The 20,379-nt window shown below is 40.3% G+C and overlaps 1 protein-coding gene across 1 annotated transcript; it reads right to left on the bottom strand.

Annotated features, from left to right (window-relative positions):
• Window positions 1-6,887: 6,887 nt before the first annotated feature.
• LOC106179363 (uncharacterized) lies at window positions 6,888-20,341 on the bottom strand. The gene is made up of 15 exons (XM_013562969.3): window positions 16,957-20,341; window positions 16,447-16,752; window positions 15,711-16,214; window positions 15,274-15,552; window positions 14,457-15,095; window positions 14,180-14,188; window positions 13,731-13,889; window positions 13,327-13,362; window positions 11,770-13,139; window positions 11,393-11,405; window positions 11,019-11,105; window positions 10,574-10,672; window positions 10,235-10,378; window positions 9,561-9,674; window positions 6,888-8,292 (listed from the first exon to the last, which is right to left on the bottom strand). The coding sequence occupies exons 1-15, from the start codon at window positions 19,940-19,942 to the stop codon at window positions 7,994-7,996; spliced, it is 7,044 nt and encodes a 2,347-aa protein (XP_013418423.2). The 5' UTR covers window positions 19,943-20,341; the 3' UTR covers window positions 6,888-7,993.
• Between the last annotated feature and the right edge of the window lie 38 nt (window positions 20,342-20,379).

The raw sequence follows: 20,379 nt of genomic DNA, 5'->3' as shown, positions 1-20,379 counted from the left end.
AACATTTTGATCTACATTGCTTGAGAATTCTATAATTTATTTTATGGACCAGACAACTAAAAGCAACATAATCTTCTTTTATGAATAGGAGTAATTTCGATGAGTTTTATCGCCTACCCCCGTCGACTGAGAATCTATAACTATATAACAATATTTATTATCATATTGCGTCACTTTGTAGAACTGCTGACTGACCAAAGATCAGTGATGGCGAACGGAGTGAATTATAGCATGTTTGCCGGGCGGGGTGGGGGGGGGGGGGGGAACACACGGGAGGCGTGAACTGTCAAGGTAAGTGGAGATGCACACGCATGAAAATAATTAGTCAAGGTGATTACATCTTGAAAGACGTCCTTAGGTGTGATGTGACATGGCAAGGACAGTGCACTTAACGTCAATGGCGTGCTTACATGGTAATAACCACACCTAATGCCCTTCAGTATTGTTAGGAGAGCTTCCATTTGAGGACCGGTTCATTGTGGAAACTCGCACGGTAAAGATACAGGGTGCATGTTTGTATATAGCATGTATGGTTCCATGCTTAGAAAGTTTACACTGTCAAAGCTAGGGTCTAAGGTCAAACATATCGCTCACCACAATGCGGTGCATAAAGGGCTTGATTGCTTTTTGAATTTGCCTACAAATGTAAAACCTGAGAGCCAACACTCTTTTCTTTAATATCCATGATTATGTGTGTTATCAATATCTCCTTATACCACTCTACTAGTATATCCATGTACCCTGTCAGATACATCAATACGACATTCATTACAACATAAACGTACAAATAGATAATAGATAAAAGATAGATATTTCTTTAACTAAACCAACTATACATGTATTTGCACCGGGAAGCTTCATGTGCATGACACAAGAAAATGGTCGTTCCTTGCACTGGGAAATTATGATCCTACCTTTAATTGTAATTACGTATAGTGAATGCACTGGATTTTTCATATACAGAGAATGACCAGGGCGAATTTTATAACATGTTAATGTTAAATACATGTTAATGAGTTATATTCAATTTCTTATTTTTTTTTTAAATCCGTGGAACTGGTGGGTGGTAAATGTGTGTCCTCGCACAGCAGACACACCCCTTAAAAAGTTCTGGTCTCTAAATGAATAGGGGTTCTTATCAGAAAAATGTATTAGATTGTATTACTTCGTCTCCTTTTATTTACTTTTTCTCTGAAGCCACAGGGGCATATCAAAGTTGACAGCAGTATCATTACTACGCTCCCTACCTTGTAATTTGCCATCAACACCCTACCTCTGACATTATAAATCACATATGTCTCCCGATGTGAACTTTCCAGTGACATTAATATGCTTACCTATGCATTATCAACTAAACTGGTCATGAAAAGGAAATGTAAAATTCAGGACAAGGATTCTATATTCAGTTTTGTTATTCATAAATTAAGATGTGCTTCCACAAAACAAACATTACAGAGATGCCACTTACACCCTCATTATTCTGTTTCAGTCACACCTTGCGGTATTTCATCTTTTGTTTTCTCTTAAGCGTAGACAGACACCATCCCGAAGCACATGCCTTTCTTTTGAAAAACAGATATATCTGATGTTTTTCGAGTCGGACAACAACGCAGGCACTTTCACGGCGGTGAACAGGATGGTTGATCGAAAGAGGTTGAAAAGAAAGCCAAATTGACACGTGGAAACATCCAAGTGCAGAGGGAAATAAAGGCTAAGTTTGGTCGAATCTATATGCCCTAACAACCACCATTCAACAGACATATGGAAGCGGACCAACCATTTCCGACATTTTGTCGAAAATTGAACGAACGGATATTTTTCATTCATTCAGCTATTACATTTATTTAAGGGTTGGTGGAATATCGTGCAGTCATATACGTGTGCCTTTCAGCTTATTTTCTTTAAACAAGGATAACCAACCCAGAGAGGTAAACTATCAGTTATTCCTATATTCTTACATCCAGGAAGTATATGTACCTGATACCTATGTCGAGCATAAAATGGGCGTGGTATTACGTAGCAATTTAGTAAATAGTGGAAACCGCAGACCGATGACAAGTTAAACGGAAGAGATTATTAGACCTCCTACAAAACGATTACTGCACGGTCCTGTAGGATAGAGTATCCCGTTCACAACACATAATTGCTTTGTGACTTTCAATATTGGCTTTGTATACGCGTTCCCCGACTATGCTATAATTGATTTTCTCTAAGGCTTTCGAAAATGGTCATTCTGTCGAGTTATGTAATCATCCTACAAACATGGTGACATATTGCTACCAATCTCTGTGTGCAAAGCCAGACAAAAGAATGATATATGAATTTACCACTCCACCATCTTGTATTATACTACGTATAAAATTACATCAAACATCTTCCCTAAAGAAGCTTATCATTCATATGTCACATCCTGAGTGTACTGTTGGTCTTTTTTTTTAAGTGAGGAATAAGTGGAGGTCCATACGTATAATCTCCGTTTTAGCCGACGTGTCTAGGTATTTTCTCGGATGATATAATCTTACAGCTCAAAAGAAACAGTCGGTGACATTTTATTAAAATAAGCCAGTCGGCTAATTTAAAATAATGATTTTTCTCAAAATATACAATTTCTAAAACATTTCGTTCAATTTTAAAAGGTATCGAATTTCGAGGACGCGTATTCCTGATGAATATGTGATTTTCACAATAAGACAAAATGATGCAATGATTAAAAAGTTGGACAAACAGTACTCCCCTACAGAAGCACAAATTTTCAGTGGATGTATCAGTGGTTCGTCATCAAACTCCTTTCAACGATTCCCACTCCACCCTGTTAAACACTCATGCCTACTTTACCACGTTTGTATTGATTTGTCGAAAACGCAGCAGAGGGGCGCTACTCAAGGACTGACTAATCAACTGCTAATCACACAAAATATGGAGTGGGGAGTCAGTACACTGAGTACACAGAGAACACACAAATCTCCCACGGCTCAGATTATCCCGACTTTTACCTGTTACACAGAAGGGTACATCCTGGCGTTTTTGAAAAATGAGAGCCACGGGGGATCATAGGCTTAAATACTTATTACTTAACTGCCGTCTCTTTCGTAGCATGATGCCAGTATACAGGCTCGGGTACTGCCCGAATGATTGTGCCTATTTTTCGAAGGTGAAGTGATACAGTATATAAATGTATATTTCATTGAATTAATACACATGTACATGTATATTTCATTGAATTACTTTGTGACAATCTTATATGAGTTTTTTCCCAATCACTTGCGTTTAATTGATTTTTGATTAAAATGTTAATCTTTATAAAGTTAGAAAATGGCTATCGACCGTGGAAGTGTGAAGTTCAATGCCTCACTCAATAACCAAGTCCTCAGTGGTAAATACGCGTTTGTGGAATCCATAAACCACGCCTCTTAAACACCCGTAGAGTGACGCGGGCTTTTAACTATTTTCTTGCCTTTTTGCAGTGCTATTCAGCAGAAAATGCGGCCGTATTCAACAGATATCGTTAACAAAATACCAGTGCACGTTAATCAGATCTAAACTGGTTCTGAGTCGTTCTGCTCTAAATGTCGCTTTCAACGCGGGACCTGAAGTCATTGTACAAATGAAAGCGTGGCAGCGGAAGGCTGAATTTCAGCGCATTCTGAACAAAACTGCTACTGATTCAAATATTGCCTAGTTATGAAAACGTAATTGATATCGCCACCCACACAAAAGAAATAGGTATTACCTTAAGAAACAACTAGGACACATCTGAAGATGTGACATATTTGAAGGCCCTTAGACACCGCCCTCCTCAAATTTCATTTACTACCAAACTTCAAAATGTAGTAGTACTACAGTACTAGGAGCAGCAGTAGTAGCCGTCGTAGTAGTAGTACTCGTTAATAGAAGTAGTGGTAGTAGTAATATATATATATATATATATATATATATATATATATATATATATATATATATATGTTATCAAAAGTCTCGCCGCTTGACAAGTGCCATTTAAAACATTTGTAATATCATAAACGAGCTTGCATAGTCTAAAAGAGGTATGAGAAACTAGACAAAGCTAAAACGCACAGTTAGAAAATACACATTTCACGCTCTTTTAAGAAATTAAACTGAAATAGGTACACATAACCCTCTATCAGAGCCATAGATTGATTTTTCACTAGAAATTCACAGACATGTCTCTGATTAAACAATGGGACTTTTCTGCACTGCACGCGTCAGAGGAAAGTGCACATAAAGAAAACTCCGGCCCTGGTAGAAAACAGGTAGACATCATGTATAAGAAGTAAACGAAAAATATTGAAAAGAATTACGCGCCAATCACTAGCGCAATGTATACTCGCCAATTAGCGTCAACATTAAAAATAAAGTAAAATAGTTTTAACTTAAACTATGTGATTACACTCTACAAGACATTGTATTAGTGAAACATTCATTTGAATCTCTCCAAATCACTCAATTTAAGTGTAGAAGTGGTACATTCCACACTTTTCTGATCTGGACCTGTAGCTTATAAAAATGGCCCATGGCCATAATACAACTCAAAGTGTCATATATCAAGCCTGCACTAGAAAACTCCATCTTTAACTTGAATGCTCTGTTCGCTGAATTCTAACATGTTCAATGCATATAGTATATCCCTTTACAGTAGTCTTATATCACGGTCACAATCACATTGTTTATTTGAACATTTACTATCGTATATTAACCACTCGTCTACAGAGGACAGTCAATAAACTGCTAGCTCAAATTACAATGATCAACTGTATTAAGAGACGGTTTGAATGATCGGATGACGGGGCCCATTGTTAACATGTGCAAGTACAGTTCTTTATTCTAAAGGCATACAATGCGCTAAGACTTAATAAATAAATAAATAAATAAATAAATAGATAAATAAATAAATAAATACCTCAACAGCAAGGTATAACCTTTAGTCAGTTCCCCAATACCGTTGAGAAAAATTACGATCTATCAACTTATTTTCGAGTTATAAAATTATTATTTTTATTGCCACGAGTGATATTCACAAGTTTTTGTTATATCTTCACTGACAAAGTTACTTAAAACTAATGACAAAAACAAATTTATCGACCCTGATTGTACATGAATGGTTTTAGATATGGCATACCTCGGCGACTGAAGAAAAAGTGTTAAAGATTCATCTAAAAATTATATTGAAATATGATGACATTTGCAATACATATGTCATAATCGTGTATAATCAGCATCATACAATGTTTCAACACCACACAGCTACTGTTCTGGTGCACGGGTAACATTGATGGCGACAGTCAAATGGAAAAGATATATCCTCAAACAAATTAGTTGACTCATCCACCCTTTTTATTATTTACAACATCAAAGGGTAAAACTGCCATTTATGGTTATTACCATTGAAAAATCACAATCGCTGCGTCCAACAAAATCACTTTGTTTTATTACAACGTTAATATATACAATAAATAAAACCGGCTCCATTTCAGGAAACATAATCCAACTGAAGACATAAACGTTTACAGAGCAGTGGCGGATTTAGAGGGGGGAAAGGGGGTGTCAGGGGGGTCCCCTTCAGTCCCCTTCAGTTTCTGAAAAATTTATCACACCAAAATTCCCCTCTTGAAATTAAGATTTTGACTAGCTAAATCATAGTTCTAAACCGTACTGTTTGCTCTCCAAAACACCAACAAAATTTTCGGGGCCCTGAGCAGGCCTAGAACCTCACAACAAGGAGGCGATGGTCGGCTTTGCATCCGAGGCCTGTCGTTCCGGACCCCCCTTCAAATAAATCCTGGATCCGCTTTTGCAAAGTGCGGTTATTACATAGACACAACTCCTTTACCTGAAGTTAGTCGTTTACTTTGGATTGACATTTGTCTTTTGATGTCCAGGAATAATATCTAACACTTTCTTGAGGGATGCCATTAATACAATCAAAACATGCCCTTGCCTTTCAACTAATTTTAAAAGCGGACAATAAAGTGCCTCATCTCCAGTTAGCTAGAACCCATCAGACTAACAATAGAAGCCTTATTTTATGGACATTTAGAAGAAGCTATCACTTATCAGATCAGCAAGGTTGAATCTCATTCAGTGATCAAAATCTTCAGATTAATGGTGTATTCATTGAAAGTATAACAATGATAAAACAATCGCAAAAAGACAAGAAATATTTTCTTCCTACCTGATTTTAGTGGCCCCTTACGTTCAGTTTTTCTTTACCTTCCGTTACCTCCCACCGCGGCGTGCAGAACTCCTGTCATAATTCTCAAAGAAAAAAAACAATCAGTAAGGAATCTTATAGACGGTTCAATGAAAACCCTTCATTAAAGACGAAATAAAGATGCAAATGTTTATATTTTAAATAAATAAAGCTAGACAATATCTTAGAACGATAACAGATTATCATATTGATAGTATAAACACACACGTATATATTTGATAGGTATGGAGCTCTTACTGATTTTTTTCCATCCAGTAGCAAGTATCACAAATTCGTATTTGTTGCTCGTAAATTAATTTATTACTTACTTCTTTCTTCCTGTACTTCCTACATGTGATTCCAGGTAAGGTGTTTTGGTAGGACTGTGTATGTGCATGTGTGTGTGCGTGCGTGCGTGCTTGTGTGCTCGTGTGCTCGTGTGCGATTAATTTTGATAAACTCCATTCCCACTGGAAAAGCGTAGCTTTCTCTGTCTCCTGCACCATACAGTAACATCATAAAAGTGAACGGTTTACTTCTACTGCTGCTGATAACATGCGACATGTTATCGCCAGTCACATTTATACAGCCTCCAACGAGATGGTTGCAGCAGGGTTATTTGCTATGCTAAATTTACTGAAGACACAGAAACCCCTTCTAGCACTAAAGATTACCAAAATTAAATTTCCAAGAATTTATTATAAAAAGGTCGCTTGAATAGTTTTACATCTACAAATGTAAGTTTCAAACAGTTTACATACATTCTGTATTTCAGGCAAGATTACAATTGTGACATCCTTTTACACAAGGTTTAGTTGAAAACACAGTTTACAGCAACTATTTCATAGACTATTCCTCGTTTAATTCTACGCGCAGTAAACATGGTTTGAATTTTCCATCCTCGCAAAACAACATATTAATTAATTATCAAAAGTCAAACTCAACTACTAATTTAATTTCGCACAATTCTAAGAAGCAGCGAAAATTACATGAATAAACATCGGACACATGAAGGAGGTTCGTGACAAAATAATAAACAGAAGGTTTGTTCAAATAGTTGCACAATTAAGTGTGTCTATATAGATTGCGTAATCCCGGTTTGCAAATATTTGATCTTTTAAACAGTACAGTGACCACCTGTTCTTGTCAAGACTTTAACTAAGTAATCATAGCTTATTCCACATGAATGCTCATTCACAATCTTACTTAATCAACTTGAATGCGGATTTGCCTCGTTTGAATTAAAAAGAAAAAACTAGATTAAAGAAATCTTAAGGAGTCCAAATATTATGCAACAACATATTTAAGGACAGGCATTTCTGACATAGGGCACTGTAGTGGATTGCTTATTCTTTTTCGTAAATGAGTGGGGAAAAAAGAAGGCCAAGTGACTTAAAAAAAAATAATAATAAAGAAAGCACTGTACAATATGTTAAATATGGCGCTTTACAAATATACTATTTGACTTCTACACTGTACTCCAACTCATATTTTAAAAGTTTTCAAATCAGTTTAAACCAATTAATTGTGACAATTAATAAATGTGCCGTCTCGACCACCTAAATGTATCCGCGCTCATATATATATATATATATATATATATATATATATATATATATATATATATATATATATATGAGAGAGAGAGATTGAATACATGTTATGGAAGCATTCTACAACTATGGCACACTACTTTTCAATTCTGTGCTGAAAGTTTCAACGATTCTTCTTCAAAAGAGGGGGTAGAAATGCTATGGACATCAGTTTTCCTCGTGAGCAAGAGAGTTAATTACAATCATTAGACTGTTCTTCTTCGTTCTTTATGTAGGCGTCATTTGTTTTGCCACGTAATGAAAAATCAATATCGCGAGGACTAAATGTCTCTATGGACGCAGAATCCATGATATCGTCTTCCTTTTTCTTTCTTCGCCTGTCTGTTTGCCATTTTCGGAAGTTCCATGCTATTACCAACACGAGCAGTATGGAAAGGACTGCTGTCCAAATAGTAAGTGAATTAAACTGGGTACTGGTTGTCTGTTGGGCCATTCGAATTACCTGTGGCCCTCCTTCTAAACCGGACGCGGCTTAAAATAAAGTGGTGGTTATAATCAAAGAATTATATCTCATTTACATCCCTGTTACTATATAGAATATAGTACACTGAAATTAATATTAAATTAATTTGTGGTGATAGCAGTACACAAACGTCAGATGGACTTTATATTTTCTATAAAACTGACTATAAGTCACAATTTCCTTTCCTTTCTGCCTACGTTTCTAATGCCATTTCTTCAAATGTATATTAAATTTTAGTACAATTTAATAATTCTTTAGCAGAATGAGCGTGGCATTCAATTTTCTTTCCTTATTAGCAAAAGACGTAGGTTAAATCGTTGACATCAGGCAAATTTAGCCGAACAAACAAACAAACAGCTTCAAGGGTTTCAGGACAATCCCCCCCGGATAATTCCCCCCAGGACAATCCCCCCTCCCCCAATGAATATTTATTTGTATAAAAATATAAATGAAAAAGCAAAAAGTTCGAATCTTTTCATCCATTTAATGAATATTTCTTAGTGTGATGATGCAACTCGAGGATAGAAAATGTTAATTTCATTTAACAAATTATTTTCATGGAGTACAAGTAAACAAAAATTTTAGAAATAGAAGTATAGAAAATTTAATTTAAAATCTGATCAAAGTATATCACCTAGTAAAAGTGGGGTAAACAGATGATCTCATTCATTCAGGTAACACTTTGATGATATAACTGTTACTTTTAATTGTTTCATTAATCCAACCTTGATTAAAGTAAGCCTCGAATCAAGGTTCATCTCTAGGGAAAGGTGCGATAAACAAATTTTCTCGCTTATCTAGGCATCCCTTTGATTATTTGCATCACTTTTAACTGCTTGACTTCTACCCACCTACCCACCACACTGAAAATATTCTTATCTATTTACCCGTTCGTCTGTTTTCCCCACCTTTACCTGGAGGATAGGTGGTTATACTTTGATGAGATATTTAATAATACTTTCTGTACTTGTACTTAATAAAAAAACGAATTTGTTATAAAGTAATTTGTTTAATGATGAAGTTCTATTATCACACTGTAAAAATATTCTTAAAATGAATGAAATGTTTTGAACTTTACACTAATTTATATTTGCATATAAATGTATATTTTTGGTGGTGGTGGGGGGGGGGGGTGTCCTCTGTGGGAATTGTCCGGGGGGGTGTTCTAGTATCAACCTCAAGCCACATCGTAATCTCTTATACTCTGTTGGTGACTCAAGGGATATCCAGCACAGCGCCTCATGGCAACACTAAATGAAAGTAAAGACTTGCTTACCTGGTGAAGGTGGAATAGCATCGCGAACGCAGTAAAAGCTGCCAATTGTGTTTACGCAGTCACGGTTATTGTCACAAATGTTACTTCCTATCGCCGTCTCACACTCGTTAATATCTGAAAAAAAAAACGAAAACGTGTTGTGTTATGTTTGTACTTGTGTCCATATCAAACTGGAGATTTTTTTCACCTCTCAAACTAAAACGAGAATGTAACTTTTGATCTTCCTCGTGTGCTACTGCTGATAACTATACGCGAGCCAAGAACAACTAGAGATCATATCGGAAAAAGATGACCCATGGATCAATACTTCCACTGACGTTTGCTGAAGATTGACCGGCTTCGGCCCTATCATACATATGTGATGTTTATCCTTGTTAAATAACTAGATCTTTTTCTCGTGTTATCCATTAATTGAAGTAATGCAGTAACAGTTATTCTATCCAGAGTTATACATTGTGCATCTTTTTAAAACGGCCGATTCCTAATGGTGCTAACCACAGTTAATTTCAATGGGCTTCAAAATACTTGAGTGAACGTATGCACGTTTATCTTTTCAGCTCTCAGGGCATCTCATAAAACGCTCACACACGTTATCTTATCACAAATTGGTGCATGTAAAATAATATCACCGATAAATACAAAAATAATAGATAAATAAATTAATAAAAACTTACCCAAACACTCATGGCTGTCGTCGGACAATCTATATCCATCAAAGCAGCTACAGTTATAGCCACGTCTGTTAAAACCGAGTCCAACCTGAGTATTTGTGCACGTGTGAGCACAACCTCCGTTGTCTATTGCACACTCGTTGGTATCTACGAATAACAATAAAAATTGATACATGGTAGCCACGGCCAAATTTTTGTAAGTTTACTTTTTCATATATCTAAGGACAGAGAGTTCATTACAGGATTAGAAGGGAGTTACACTTTAGAACCTTATACAATACAAATTAATGATTAAAATATTGCTTGGTGATAACAGAAAAGTTTTGATAAAACGAAACCTACCTATGCAGTTTGTTTTATTAAGTGGAACGCGAACGCTTCCAACTTGACAATAACAATACACTATTCCACAGCACGGCGAGTAGCACTCCACATTTTCAGCTGAAAATATAACGTCATATATGTATTAAATAAAGCAAAAATAAAAAAGGTTAATGGCAGACTAGTATGTTGCACGTTACGGACCATCAGAAGGAAACCAAAACAGTTCAGCACTGTTACTCATTTTATTTTTCACCAATGAAAACATCAGCGGTCTTGTTGATATGTTTACAATTTCCTCTATGTTGGTAAAGGTTATTGTTATTAGCACACCATCGCCAGTTTATCACCGGACATATGTTTAAAAATATACTACACTGAGAAAAAAAAAGCAAAATTTAGACAGGTAGATTTGAATGTTAAATCGACTGTCCCTCTTTCCACTTTGAAAGCTCATGGAAATTACCTATGCAGCAGTCTCCACTGTATGGCATCATAACACCGCCACCAACGTCACACGAACAGCACTCTCCAACCACATTGGTACGGCAGACTGGAACGTGACATTGGGGAATTAAAGAGTTTGCCAGTACAATAAAGTTTACCAGTTGGAATAAAATAAGTCACAGTAGATAAATGCAGAAAATGCCTTTCTAATTACTTTCCTTGATGAAATGGGATGTTGGGGTTTGAAATATACCATACTTCCCCATATTAAATTTACTTAATTAGTAAAACAAAAGTATATCTACATTTGACTTGAAACAGATAACAGGTGATACAGATTGAATTTGTTACTGACATACAGGTTTCTAATTCAATTAAACAAAATTCGGTTACCTGGAGGAGAAGGCTGCAGGGACAAGGATATGAAGTTAAAAAGGAAAATTAATAAACATTCATTATAAAAATTAGAGAACAAACATCGATATACATTGTGCCTTTTTCAAATTACTTAAAAAGATAAGATACTTGAAAAACACACTAAAATGATAGGTTCAGAAGTTTTTTGTGGTTTTCATATTGAAAAATTACTGAGATTAGGGTTATTTACATTCGTCAAAGCATGCTTGAATCAAGTTACAAATTGTAAGCATGTATTTATAGCACGCATCATCCTAGCATGTAACTACTGTCGTTTAAATACATATTATTATCAAAATTATTATTATTATGTTGAGAGAGAGAACCCTCATGAGACAAATCTATTTCCTTACCGGATTTATTTTGATTAATTTCATCCCCACTGGAAAAGCGTAGCTTTCTCTGTCTCCTGCACCATACAGTAACATCATAAAAGTGAACGGTTCACTTCTACTGCTGCTGATAACATGCGGCATGTTCTCACCAGTCACATTTATATAGCCTCCGACGAGATTGTTTTTCGCTGTTGCAGCAGGGTTATTTGCAATGCTCAACCAATTTACTGAAGTCACAGCAACACCGTCCAGCAGTAGATCATTTTTATACATGTCCTCTATGACAATGAGCGCAAAATGTCGGAAGGGCTCGTTACCCAAAATAATAGCACTTTGCGAACTTGGCAGTGAGAAGTGATAATCTCGGCTGTATTGCTCCACAGGAGGTATCAGGACCATAGCTGGGTCAGCCACTTCGCCGTCCGATGCCGTTAACTGACTTGTAACGAACTGCATTACCAAAATTGGCTTGTTGGACACAATGCGGTAGCGGTCAGTAGATTTGAAATTGACGATATCCTGTATAGAACCACCAGCATTAGCTATAGTGTACGTCCATTTGGTCCCGTTGCTGCTAGTAACAGAAATAGTTGTGCTTTCAAGACTAGCAACAAATCGGAAGTAATCTCCAACTGTTCTATCCGGGATTGGAACTGTTGCAAAATCTCGTCCCCATGATTGCACTGGTGGAATTTGTTCTACAAGATGGTCCCTTGAGGCTCTTGTTTTAGGAATTGCTGTTCGACCGTTTCCACTAAATACAGACACTGGTTCCTGGCTATTAATAAAAGTTCCTGTCAGATCATAGCCACTCTCTATATGTGCTGTTTGGAATTTTTGCAGGGTTATATTAATAGTTTCGCCACTTCCGTACTGGAAACCATTGAAACTGATTGGTCCACCCAGAGTGGGTAATTTGATGAGGACAATATTATTGTCTGACGGAGAGACAACTCCAATTAAAGATACTGAAGCAGATTCTTCATCATATGGAGGGTAGGACACAGCGTAATATCTCACACCCAAACCATCAACCGGAAGAGCTAAATAACCATCAGTAGAATAGGACTTTTTGTTAACAGGGTAGACAATGATAGGGTTCGAACTATTTAGTTCTATGCCATTCATGGACATTCCTGTTCCAGTTGTCAACAGCCCTCTTCCTGAGAGATCAATTCTTCTAACGGCACCGGGGTTTATGGTATAGTCGAAAGATACCTTCACCCCGCTGGTATCGTAATAGGTTACTGTTACCACAACAGTTTGATTAACATCTTGTTTGCCGGCGGTAACAAACATCTCCTGGGTGGCTGTATTGTCCGGACTGTCATTTACTATGTTGTTAAGGTACATAAGCATATACACATTGCCCTCTGCGTCGATGATGTCTGGATGTAATGAAATGTAACCATCAGTTAAATTTTACTTACAGCACAAAATGGCCGTGTCAAAGAACAATGTCACATTGACTATTTAAGACGACAACCTTCTCCAGTAAATGAAAGATGTTGGATATGACATAATTTAAAACATATGAAAAACAAGAACCTAAATTGCCTTAAAATTGGAACTAACCTGTAGAATCCGCTGTCTGTCTTTTCTTCCTTGATCCTGAAAAAACAACTTTGTTAATTCTTATCGATTTAAGTAAAAAATAATATAAATCGGCGAGATCACACCTGGCGTTGGATTATCTTTATATAAGTGTACGGATAAATATAAACTGTCACACAACGAGTCACTAAATCGGGTGTTTAAGTAAACAGTACATAATTCAACTTAGCGACAGTGGGACAAAATAAATGAAATCAATTATCTTAACTTAGACAAAATTGAATATGAAACAAACTGTAGCATGCTTCTTCATATGCTTCAGAAATAAAATTATACCTGCAAATCCAAATGTAATGAAAATGTACCATATATATATATATATATATATATATATATATATATATATATATATATATATATCCTACCTGTGACAAGACATTGGGAAACATCTGCCAATCGACTATGCACTACTAGATTTTCTTTTTCTAGTTCATACCCATCGTAGCAGCAGCAGTAGTAACTCCCAATTGTATTGATGCACAGCTGACTACAGTTACCATTATTAAAGTTACACTCGTCGACATCTGAAATAGACACACACCTGACTAAGTTACTGAAGGGAGATGGACAGATAACACATTTTTTTGCTATATGTTTCAGCTCAGTATTGTTATTTTTCAGCACTGCTTGTTGCATCATAATTGTATTATCCAAATTTTCACAAATTAATCAAGGGGAGAGTGACCTTTATCTGTGTATTAACCATCCATTGATAGTTGATGCAGCATAATTGTACACGAAAAGCTTTCGTTATCACTTTTTTAAAATATTTCACCAAGTCTGTATTCCCCTAACATCGGAAGGACATCCTTACCGGTTACTCCTGTAAAAGAACAAGAAAAATAGGTAGCATGCTAAGAACAAAGTAAGAATTAAGTGCACTTAATATTATCTACTTAAAAGAGCTCCGTGTATTGTTTTGAATTGAAATCATAGCATATGCAAATTATACAGTTTTGTGCGTTCAGAAGACCAAAACCGTACGATGTTATGTTGAATATATATATATATATATATATATATATATATATATATATATATATATATATATATATATATATATATATATATATATTTTAAAAATAATTTACCTGGTGGCCCTTGTGGCCCAACATCTCCCTTCAGTCCTCTTGTACCATTAAAACCAGGTTCACCTTTTGGCCCTTGAGCACCTGGTTCACCTTTGTTCCCTTGAGGTCCAGTGGGGCCACTTGATCCTGTAGCACCAGTTAATCCAGTATCTCCTTTAGATCCCAATGCTCCTTTTTCTCCCTTTTCTCCTGCATTACCTTTAAGTCCAGTTGGTCCAACCAATCCCCGCTCGCCCTTCTGGCCGAGCGCCCCTTTCTCTCCTGTTGGACCCATAGGTCCAGTCGAACCAGTTGCGCCAACTGCACCTTGGGGTCCTGATACTCCTGTTGCACCCACCTCCCCCTTGACCCCAACTTCGCCCTTTGAACCTTTGTTTCCAGTTGCACCCTGTGGACCAGTTGCTCCTGTTGCTCCAACACCACCAACTTCACCTTTCTGGCCTGTTGCTCCAGTTGGGCCAGCTGAGCCAGGGACTCCTTTTTGTCCTGGTGGTCCACCGATGCCTTGTGGTCCAGTAGCTCCAACTGGTCCCGTAGCTCCCCGGTCACCCTTTTGACCAAAAGGACCTGTTGGTCCAGTAGAGCCCGTCGACCCGAGATCTCCTTTGGAACCCTTTTCTCCGATTTCTCCTTTAGCGCCTTAACGTAAAAGAAGAATCTAGTCAAATCGATGACACATTCACTTAAACGCAATAATATTTATGTCTAATGTAAGGAATATTTACTGTTATCTTGTGCTTATTGTTTATTCTTCGTACATCATTAAACTCATCTTAAAACGACCATCTTAAAACTGCTGCACGGAAATATAACTTACCAACATTTCCTTTCAGGCCTTTTATCCCAGAGACACCTTGTTCACCCTTGACCCCTGTAGGTCCTGTGGGTCCCATAGACCCTGTGCCTCCAGTAGGTCCAATGGGGCCCGTACTTCCAACTGGACCTGTGGATCCTGTCGCACCTGTCGGACCAACAGATCCAGTGGAACCGACTGGACCTATCGGTCCCGAATTCCCCTGATCTCCTTTATTTCCTTGTTCACCCTTTGGTCCCTGTGGTCCTGTACCTCCCGTTGGTCCCGATGGACCAGTTGCCCCTAATATGGAATGATCAGAATCCGTTTTAAACAGCATCAGCTAATGTATATGATATGTTAGAGAGTTCCTCCCATAAATAACGCGCGTAAATATACCGCAATACTCAAACATGGCTAAAATTCATAAAGTGCTCACAACACAATAATTAAAGCATTACCTGTATTTCCCACGGGGCCTGTTGCTCCAACAGAACCTGTTGCACCTGTCGAACCAGTGTTTCCTATCTCTCCTTTGCTCCCTTTTTCTCCTACTTCACCCTTTGGTCCTCGTAGGCCCTGTTCTCCCTTGGCACCTGTTATCCCCGATATACCTTGCACACCCTTTTCACCAGTCTCTCCTTTCTGCCCTGTTGCGCCAGTAGCACCAATGGGTCCAACATCACCTTTGCTTCCTTTATCGCCAACGGCTCCTTTTGGTCCAGTGGACCCAATGACACCTTTCTCTCCCTTTGTACCAGTAGGTCCTGTCGCACCAACAGGTCCAGTGGATCCAGTTGCCCCTACATTCCCCTTAGGTCCAATAGGTCCTGTTGCACCAGTTGGGCCAACTGACCCCGTATTTCCTTGTTCCCCTTTTTGCCCAGTGGGTCCGATAACGCCCTTTTCGCCTTGGTTTCCTTTAGAACCGGTAATGCCTGAAATTCCTTGAATCCCCTTTTCACCTAAGTGAGAAAATTTGGCAATAACAATGCTGACCATAAGTAACAGTGCCAAAGAATATAGAAGTTTTAAAAATCTACACAATATTTTTGTTTTTCACGTTACAGAAATATTTGCTTATAAGTATCAATATATTTTATCACGAATAATGTAGTACTTTTGACATTTCAAAAGTTATAATTATCCAGTTTATTGTTCAACAAGAAGAGGACTGGCTAAAAGACGTCTGGATACCTTTTGGTCCTTGGGGACCAGTGGCACCTTCAGGTCCAGTGGCTCCAGTATTGCCGTTATTGCCTTTAGGACCCATCGGGCCTGTATTACCAATCAGTCCAGTTTCACCTGTGGCACCTACAGCACCCTTAGGGCCAGTGGGACCTACGTTTCCAACATCTCCCTTTGGTCCTTGTTGTCCAGTGGCTCCAGTTGCACCTACTGGCCCTGTTGCACCAGTGCTTCCAACTGGACCTGTACTGCCAACAGCCCCCTTTTCACCTATCTCGCCCTTTGGACCAGAGTTGCCCTGTGGCCCAGTAGTGCCTAATCATTAAATTTTTTTCAAAAACTCAGGCTTATGTTATATATATAAATTGCAATGATTCATATAAACGAAAAATAAATTGAGCGACACGGTTATGCCTAAAACAAGCATTTAAAATTGATTCCATTAAGGGTTAGCATTTAATATATACGTCTCTAGATATTAAACCCGTTATATCCAGCTTAGCTAGGTAATGCACTTGCCTGTGGATCCCACGGGGCCAGTTGGACCAGTACTGCCTACATTCCCTGTTTCACCCTTCTGACCCTTTAGACCTGTTACACCCGTTGATCCTGTTAAACCTTGGAGGCCTGTATTTCCAGTGGCACCCACCGGTCCAGTCACCCCTGTTGGCCCTGTATTTCCATTTAAACCTGTGGCTCCAGTTGCTCCAACATTTCCCTTGGGACCCATGGGGCCACTGTTGCCTATTTCACCTTTATCGCCTTTATTTCCCTGTGGACCAGTGACACCAGTTGCACCGACAGGACCAGTTGTACCAGTTGCTCCTGTCAGACCTTGTGCACCTCTTTCACCTTTGTTTCCTTTACCACCCGTGGCACCTACAGGACCAGTGGCACCAACAGGTCCAGTGCTTCCTGTTGCCCCTGTTGGCCCCGTTGCACCTATCGGTCCAGTGTTTCCAATGTTTCCCTTCGGCCCTGTATTTCCTGTGGCACCAACTGCACCTTTCTGACCAGTGGCACCTACAGGTCCAGTGCCTCCCATAGCTCCAGTTGCACCCACAGGTCCGGTAGCACCAGTATTTCCCACATCACCTTTACTTCCCTTATCCCCGACAGATCCTTTGGATCCTGTTTGCCCTTGAATTCCTTTTGGTCCAGTTTGGCCTGTAGCCCCAGTGGAGCCCGTGGGGCCCGTGGCACCAGTTGATCCGACAGGGCCAGTATTGCCTTGGACACCCTGATCACCTTTAGTGCCCTTAGCTCCTGTCACACCAGTAACACCAGTTGGACCAGTGGAACCCGTTGCACCGGTGGGTCCAGTGTTTCCCTGGGAGCCAGTGGCCCCAACTGGTCCTGTTGAACCAATTGAACCTTTGTCACCTTTACTCCCAATGCTTCCTTTTTCTCCTTTGGACCCAGTTACTCCTGTCGCACCAACGGAACCTTTTTCTCCTAACTCTCCTTTGACACCTTTCTGTCCAAATTCACCTTTTTGCCCTTTAGCACCTAAGGCCCCCTTCTGTCCCTTGGGTCCTGTATTACCCTGAGCACCCTTGTCACCCGTTGCTCCCGTATTACCTATATTACCTTTTTCTCCCTTTGGTCCTGTGTTACCTTGGATACCAGTGGCACCAGTTGCTCCTGTGGCACCAATTGGTCCCGTGGCTCCTATATTCCCTTTAGCGCCAGTAACCCCTGTTGCTCCAGTAGAACCTACAGGACCAGTAGAACCAACGGGTCCAGTTGCTCCGGTGCTACCAGTAGCTCCAGTGTTTCCTGTTGCCCCTATATTGCCTTTTGGACCAGTTGGCCCAGATGCACCGATCTCTCCTTTATTACCCTTTGGTCCAGTGCTTCCAGCTGGGCCCGTCTGTCCAACAGCACCAGTCGCGCCTGTTACTCCTATAGGACCAGTTAAACCAGTTGCCCCAGTTGGGCCAGTGCCACCAATTGCACCTTTTTGGCCTGTGGCCCCTGTAGTTCCAGTGGCTCCAGTCGGCCCCTCATTGCCCTTCTCTCCCTGCACTCCTTTTTGTCCATTTGGACCCGTATTTCCCACATTTCCTTTTGGACCCGTGGCTCCAGTGGAGCCAATCGCACCCGTAGAACCAGTAGGCCCTGTGTTTCCAACATTCCCCTTAATTCCAGAAATCCCTTGTGGTCCAGTTGCACCAGTCGGACCAACACTTCCTGTAGGCCCTGTGTTGCCTAATTCTCCCTTGGCTCCTTTTGGTCCAGTATTTCCAATTTGGCCTTGAACACCTTTTTCACCTTTATTCCCGGTGACGCCAGTCGCTCCAGTAGGCCCTAGTGATCCTTTGGGTCCTTGAACTCCTGTTTGTCCAATAGCACCTTTCTGACCTTTTGATCCTAAATCACCTTTAGGACCAGTGGCTCCTGTGGCACCTGTAGCACCTGTGGCGCCAGTAGATCCAGTTGCTCCAGTAAAACCCTGTACACCTTTCTGCCCTTTATCACCAATGGCCCCTTTCTCTCCTGTACGCCCAACATCCCCAGTGGGACCGGTATTTCCTTGTATTCCTTGTTCTCCTTTTTGCCCTACTTCTCCTTTATTTCCAGTATTGCCTTGAGGACCTGTCTGTCCAGTTTGACCCTGAACACCTTTGGGGCCAAGATCTCCTTTGTCCCCTTTAGACCCAGTAGCGCCAGTGCTGCCAGTTGGACCTACTGCTCCAATTTCTCCCTTGTCCCCTTTACTTCCCACTGGTCCAGTATTGCCAACATTTCCCTTAGCTCCTTGCTCTCCCTTATTTCCTGTGGGGCCAGTCGGACCAATTTCACCTTGTGTACCTTTCTCTCCTTGCATGCCTTTGTCTCCCTTAGGACCCGTTTCTCCTTGTATACCTTGGGAGCCTGTCAATCCTGTTGGACCTGTTGGTCCAATCTGTCCTCTGTCGCCTTTCTGGCCTGTACTGCCAGTCGCACCAGTATTTCCTATCGATCCCTTGGCTCCTATTTCGCCCTTGGCACCCACATTTCCTTTCTGTCCTTGAGGGCCTGTTGGGCCAATTGCCCCAGTTGGGCCTGTGGCGCCAGTGGCACCTACTGCACCAATTTGCCCTTTTTCTCCCTTATTGCCGGCTGGTCCGGTTGCGCCAATTGCACCAGAATTTCCTTTTTGTCCAGTTGGGCCAACAGGTCCCGTTTCCCCTGTTGCGCCAAATTCACCTTTCTGTCCTTTTGCTCCAGCTGGCCCTGTATTCCCGGTATTCCCTTGATTCCCTTTCGGTCCTGTTGAACCAAGGCTGCCCTTGTCCCCTTGTACACCCTTTTCACCTTTTATACCATCCACTCCAGAGTTTCCTTTGATGCCAATTTCCCCTTTGCTACCTTTCTGCCCTGTTACACCAGTGGGCCCAACGGGCCCAGTTGGGCCTTGTTGTCCACTGGTGCCTTTCATGCCAGTTGCTCCTGTCTGGCCAATAGCTCCTTTTTCTCCGGTGCCACCTTTATCCCCCTTTAAACCTGTTGCACCAGTCATACCAGCAGGGCCTGTCGCACCTACAGCACCTTTTGGACCTTGCGGCCCAGTTTCACCAACACTTCCACGTGGTCCAGTTGCTCCAGTTTCTCCTCTAGGACCTGTAGCACCTGTGGCACCGGTGGAACCTGTTGGACCAGTGGAACCAATGGCACCCTTTTCTCCGGAAGCACCTTTACTGCCAGTGGGTCCAGTTGGCCCAGTTGGCCCAGTGTTGCCTGCAGCACCCGTCCCTCCAGTGGCTCCCGTTGCCCCTGTGTCTCCCTTCGGACCAGTATCTCCCTTGGGTCCTGCAGGTCCAGTTGCACCAGTTTCACCAGTTGCGCCTGTGGCCCCCGTAGGCCCTGTTGGACCTGTCGGTCCAGTTGGTCCTGTTGGGCCTGTAAAAGAGTACTGATTAGCCAGGTTTTAGAACGGTTTACCTTTGTTAAAAACAT

The sequence above is a fragment of the Lingula anatina genome, chromosome 1, assembly GCF_051362555.1.
Source record: "Lingula anatina isolate TDL-2025a chromosome 1, LinAna3.0, whole genome shotgun sequence".
In the NCBI taxonomy this organism is placed as follows: Eukaryota; Metazoa; Brachiopoda; class Lingulata; order Lingulida; family Lingulidae; genus Lingula; species Lingula anatina.
This window is presented reverse-complemented; position numbering and strand designations above follow the sequence as displayed.

Excerpts from the sequence above, each read along its gene's own strand:
- LOC106179363 (XM_013562969.3), bottom strand. The coding sequence starts at position 19,942 with ATGACTGGTGCAACAGGTTTAAAGGGGGATAAAGGTGGCACCGGAGAA. Across the intron at positions 15,553-15,710 it reads AGGCCCCGTGGGAAATACAG|GGGCAACTGGTCCATCGGGA; the intron begins GTAATGCTTTAA and ends ATTCCATATTAG. Across the intron at positions 13,140-13,326 it reads ACAGACAGCGGATTCTACAG|ACATCATCGACGCAGAGGGC; the intron begins GTTAGTTCCAAT and ends CATTACATCCAG.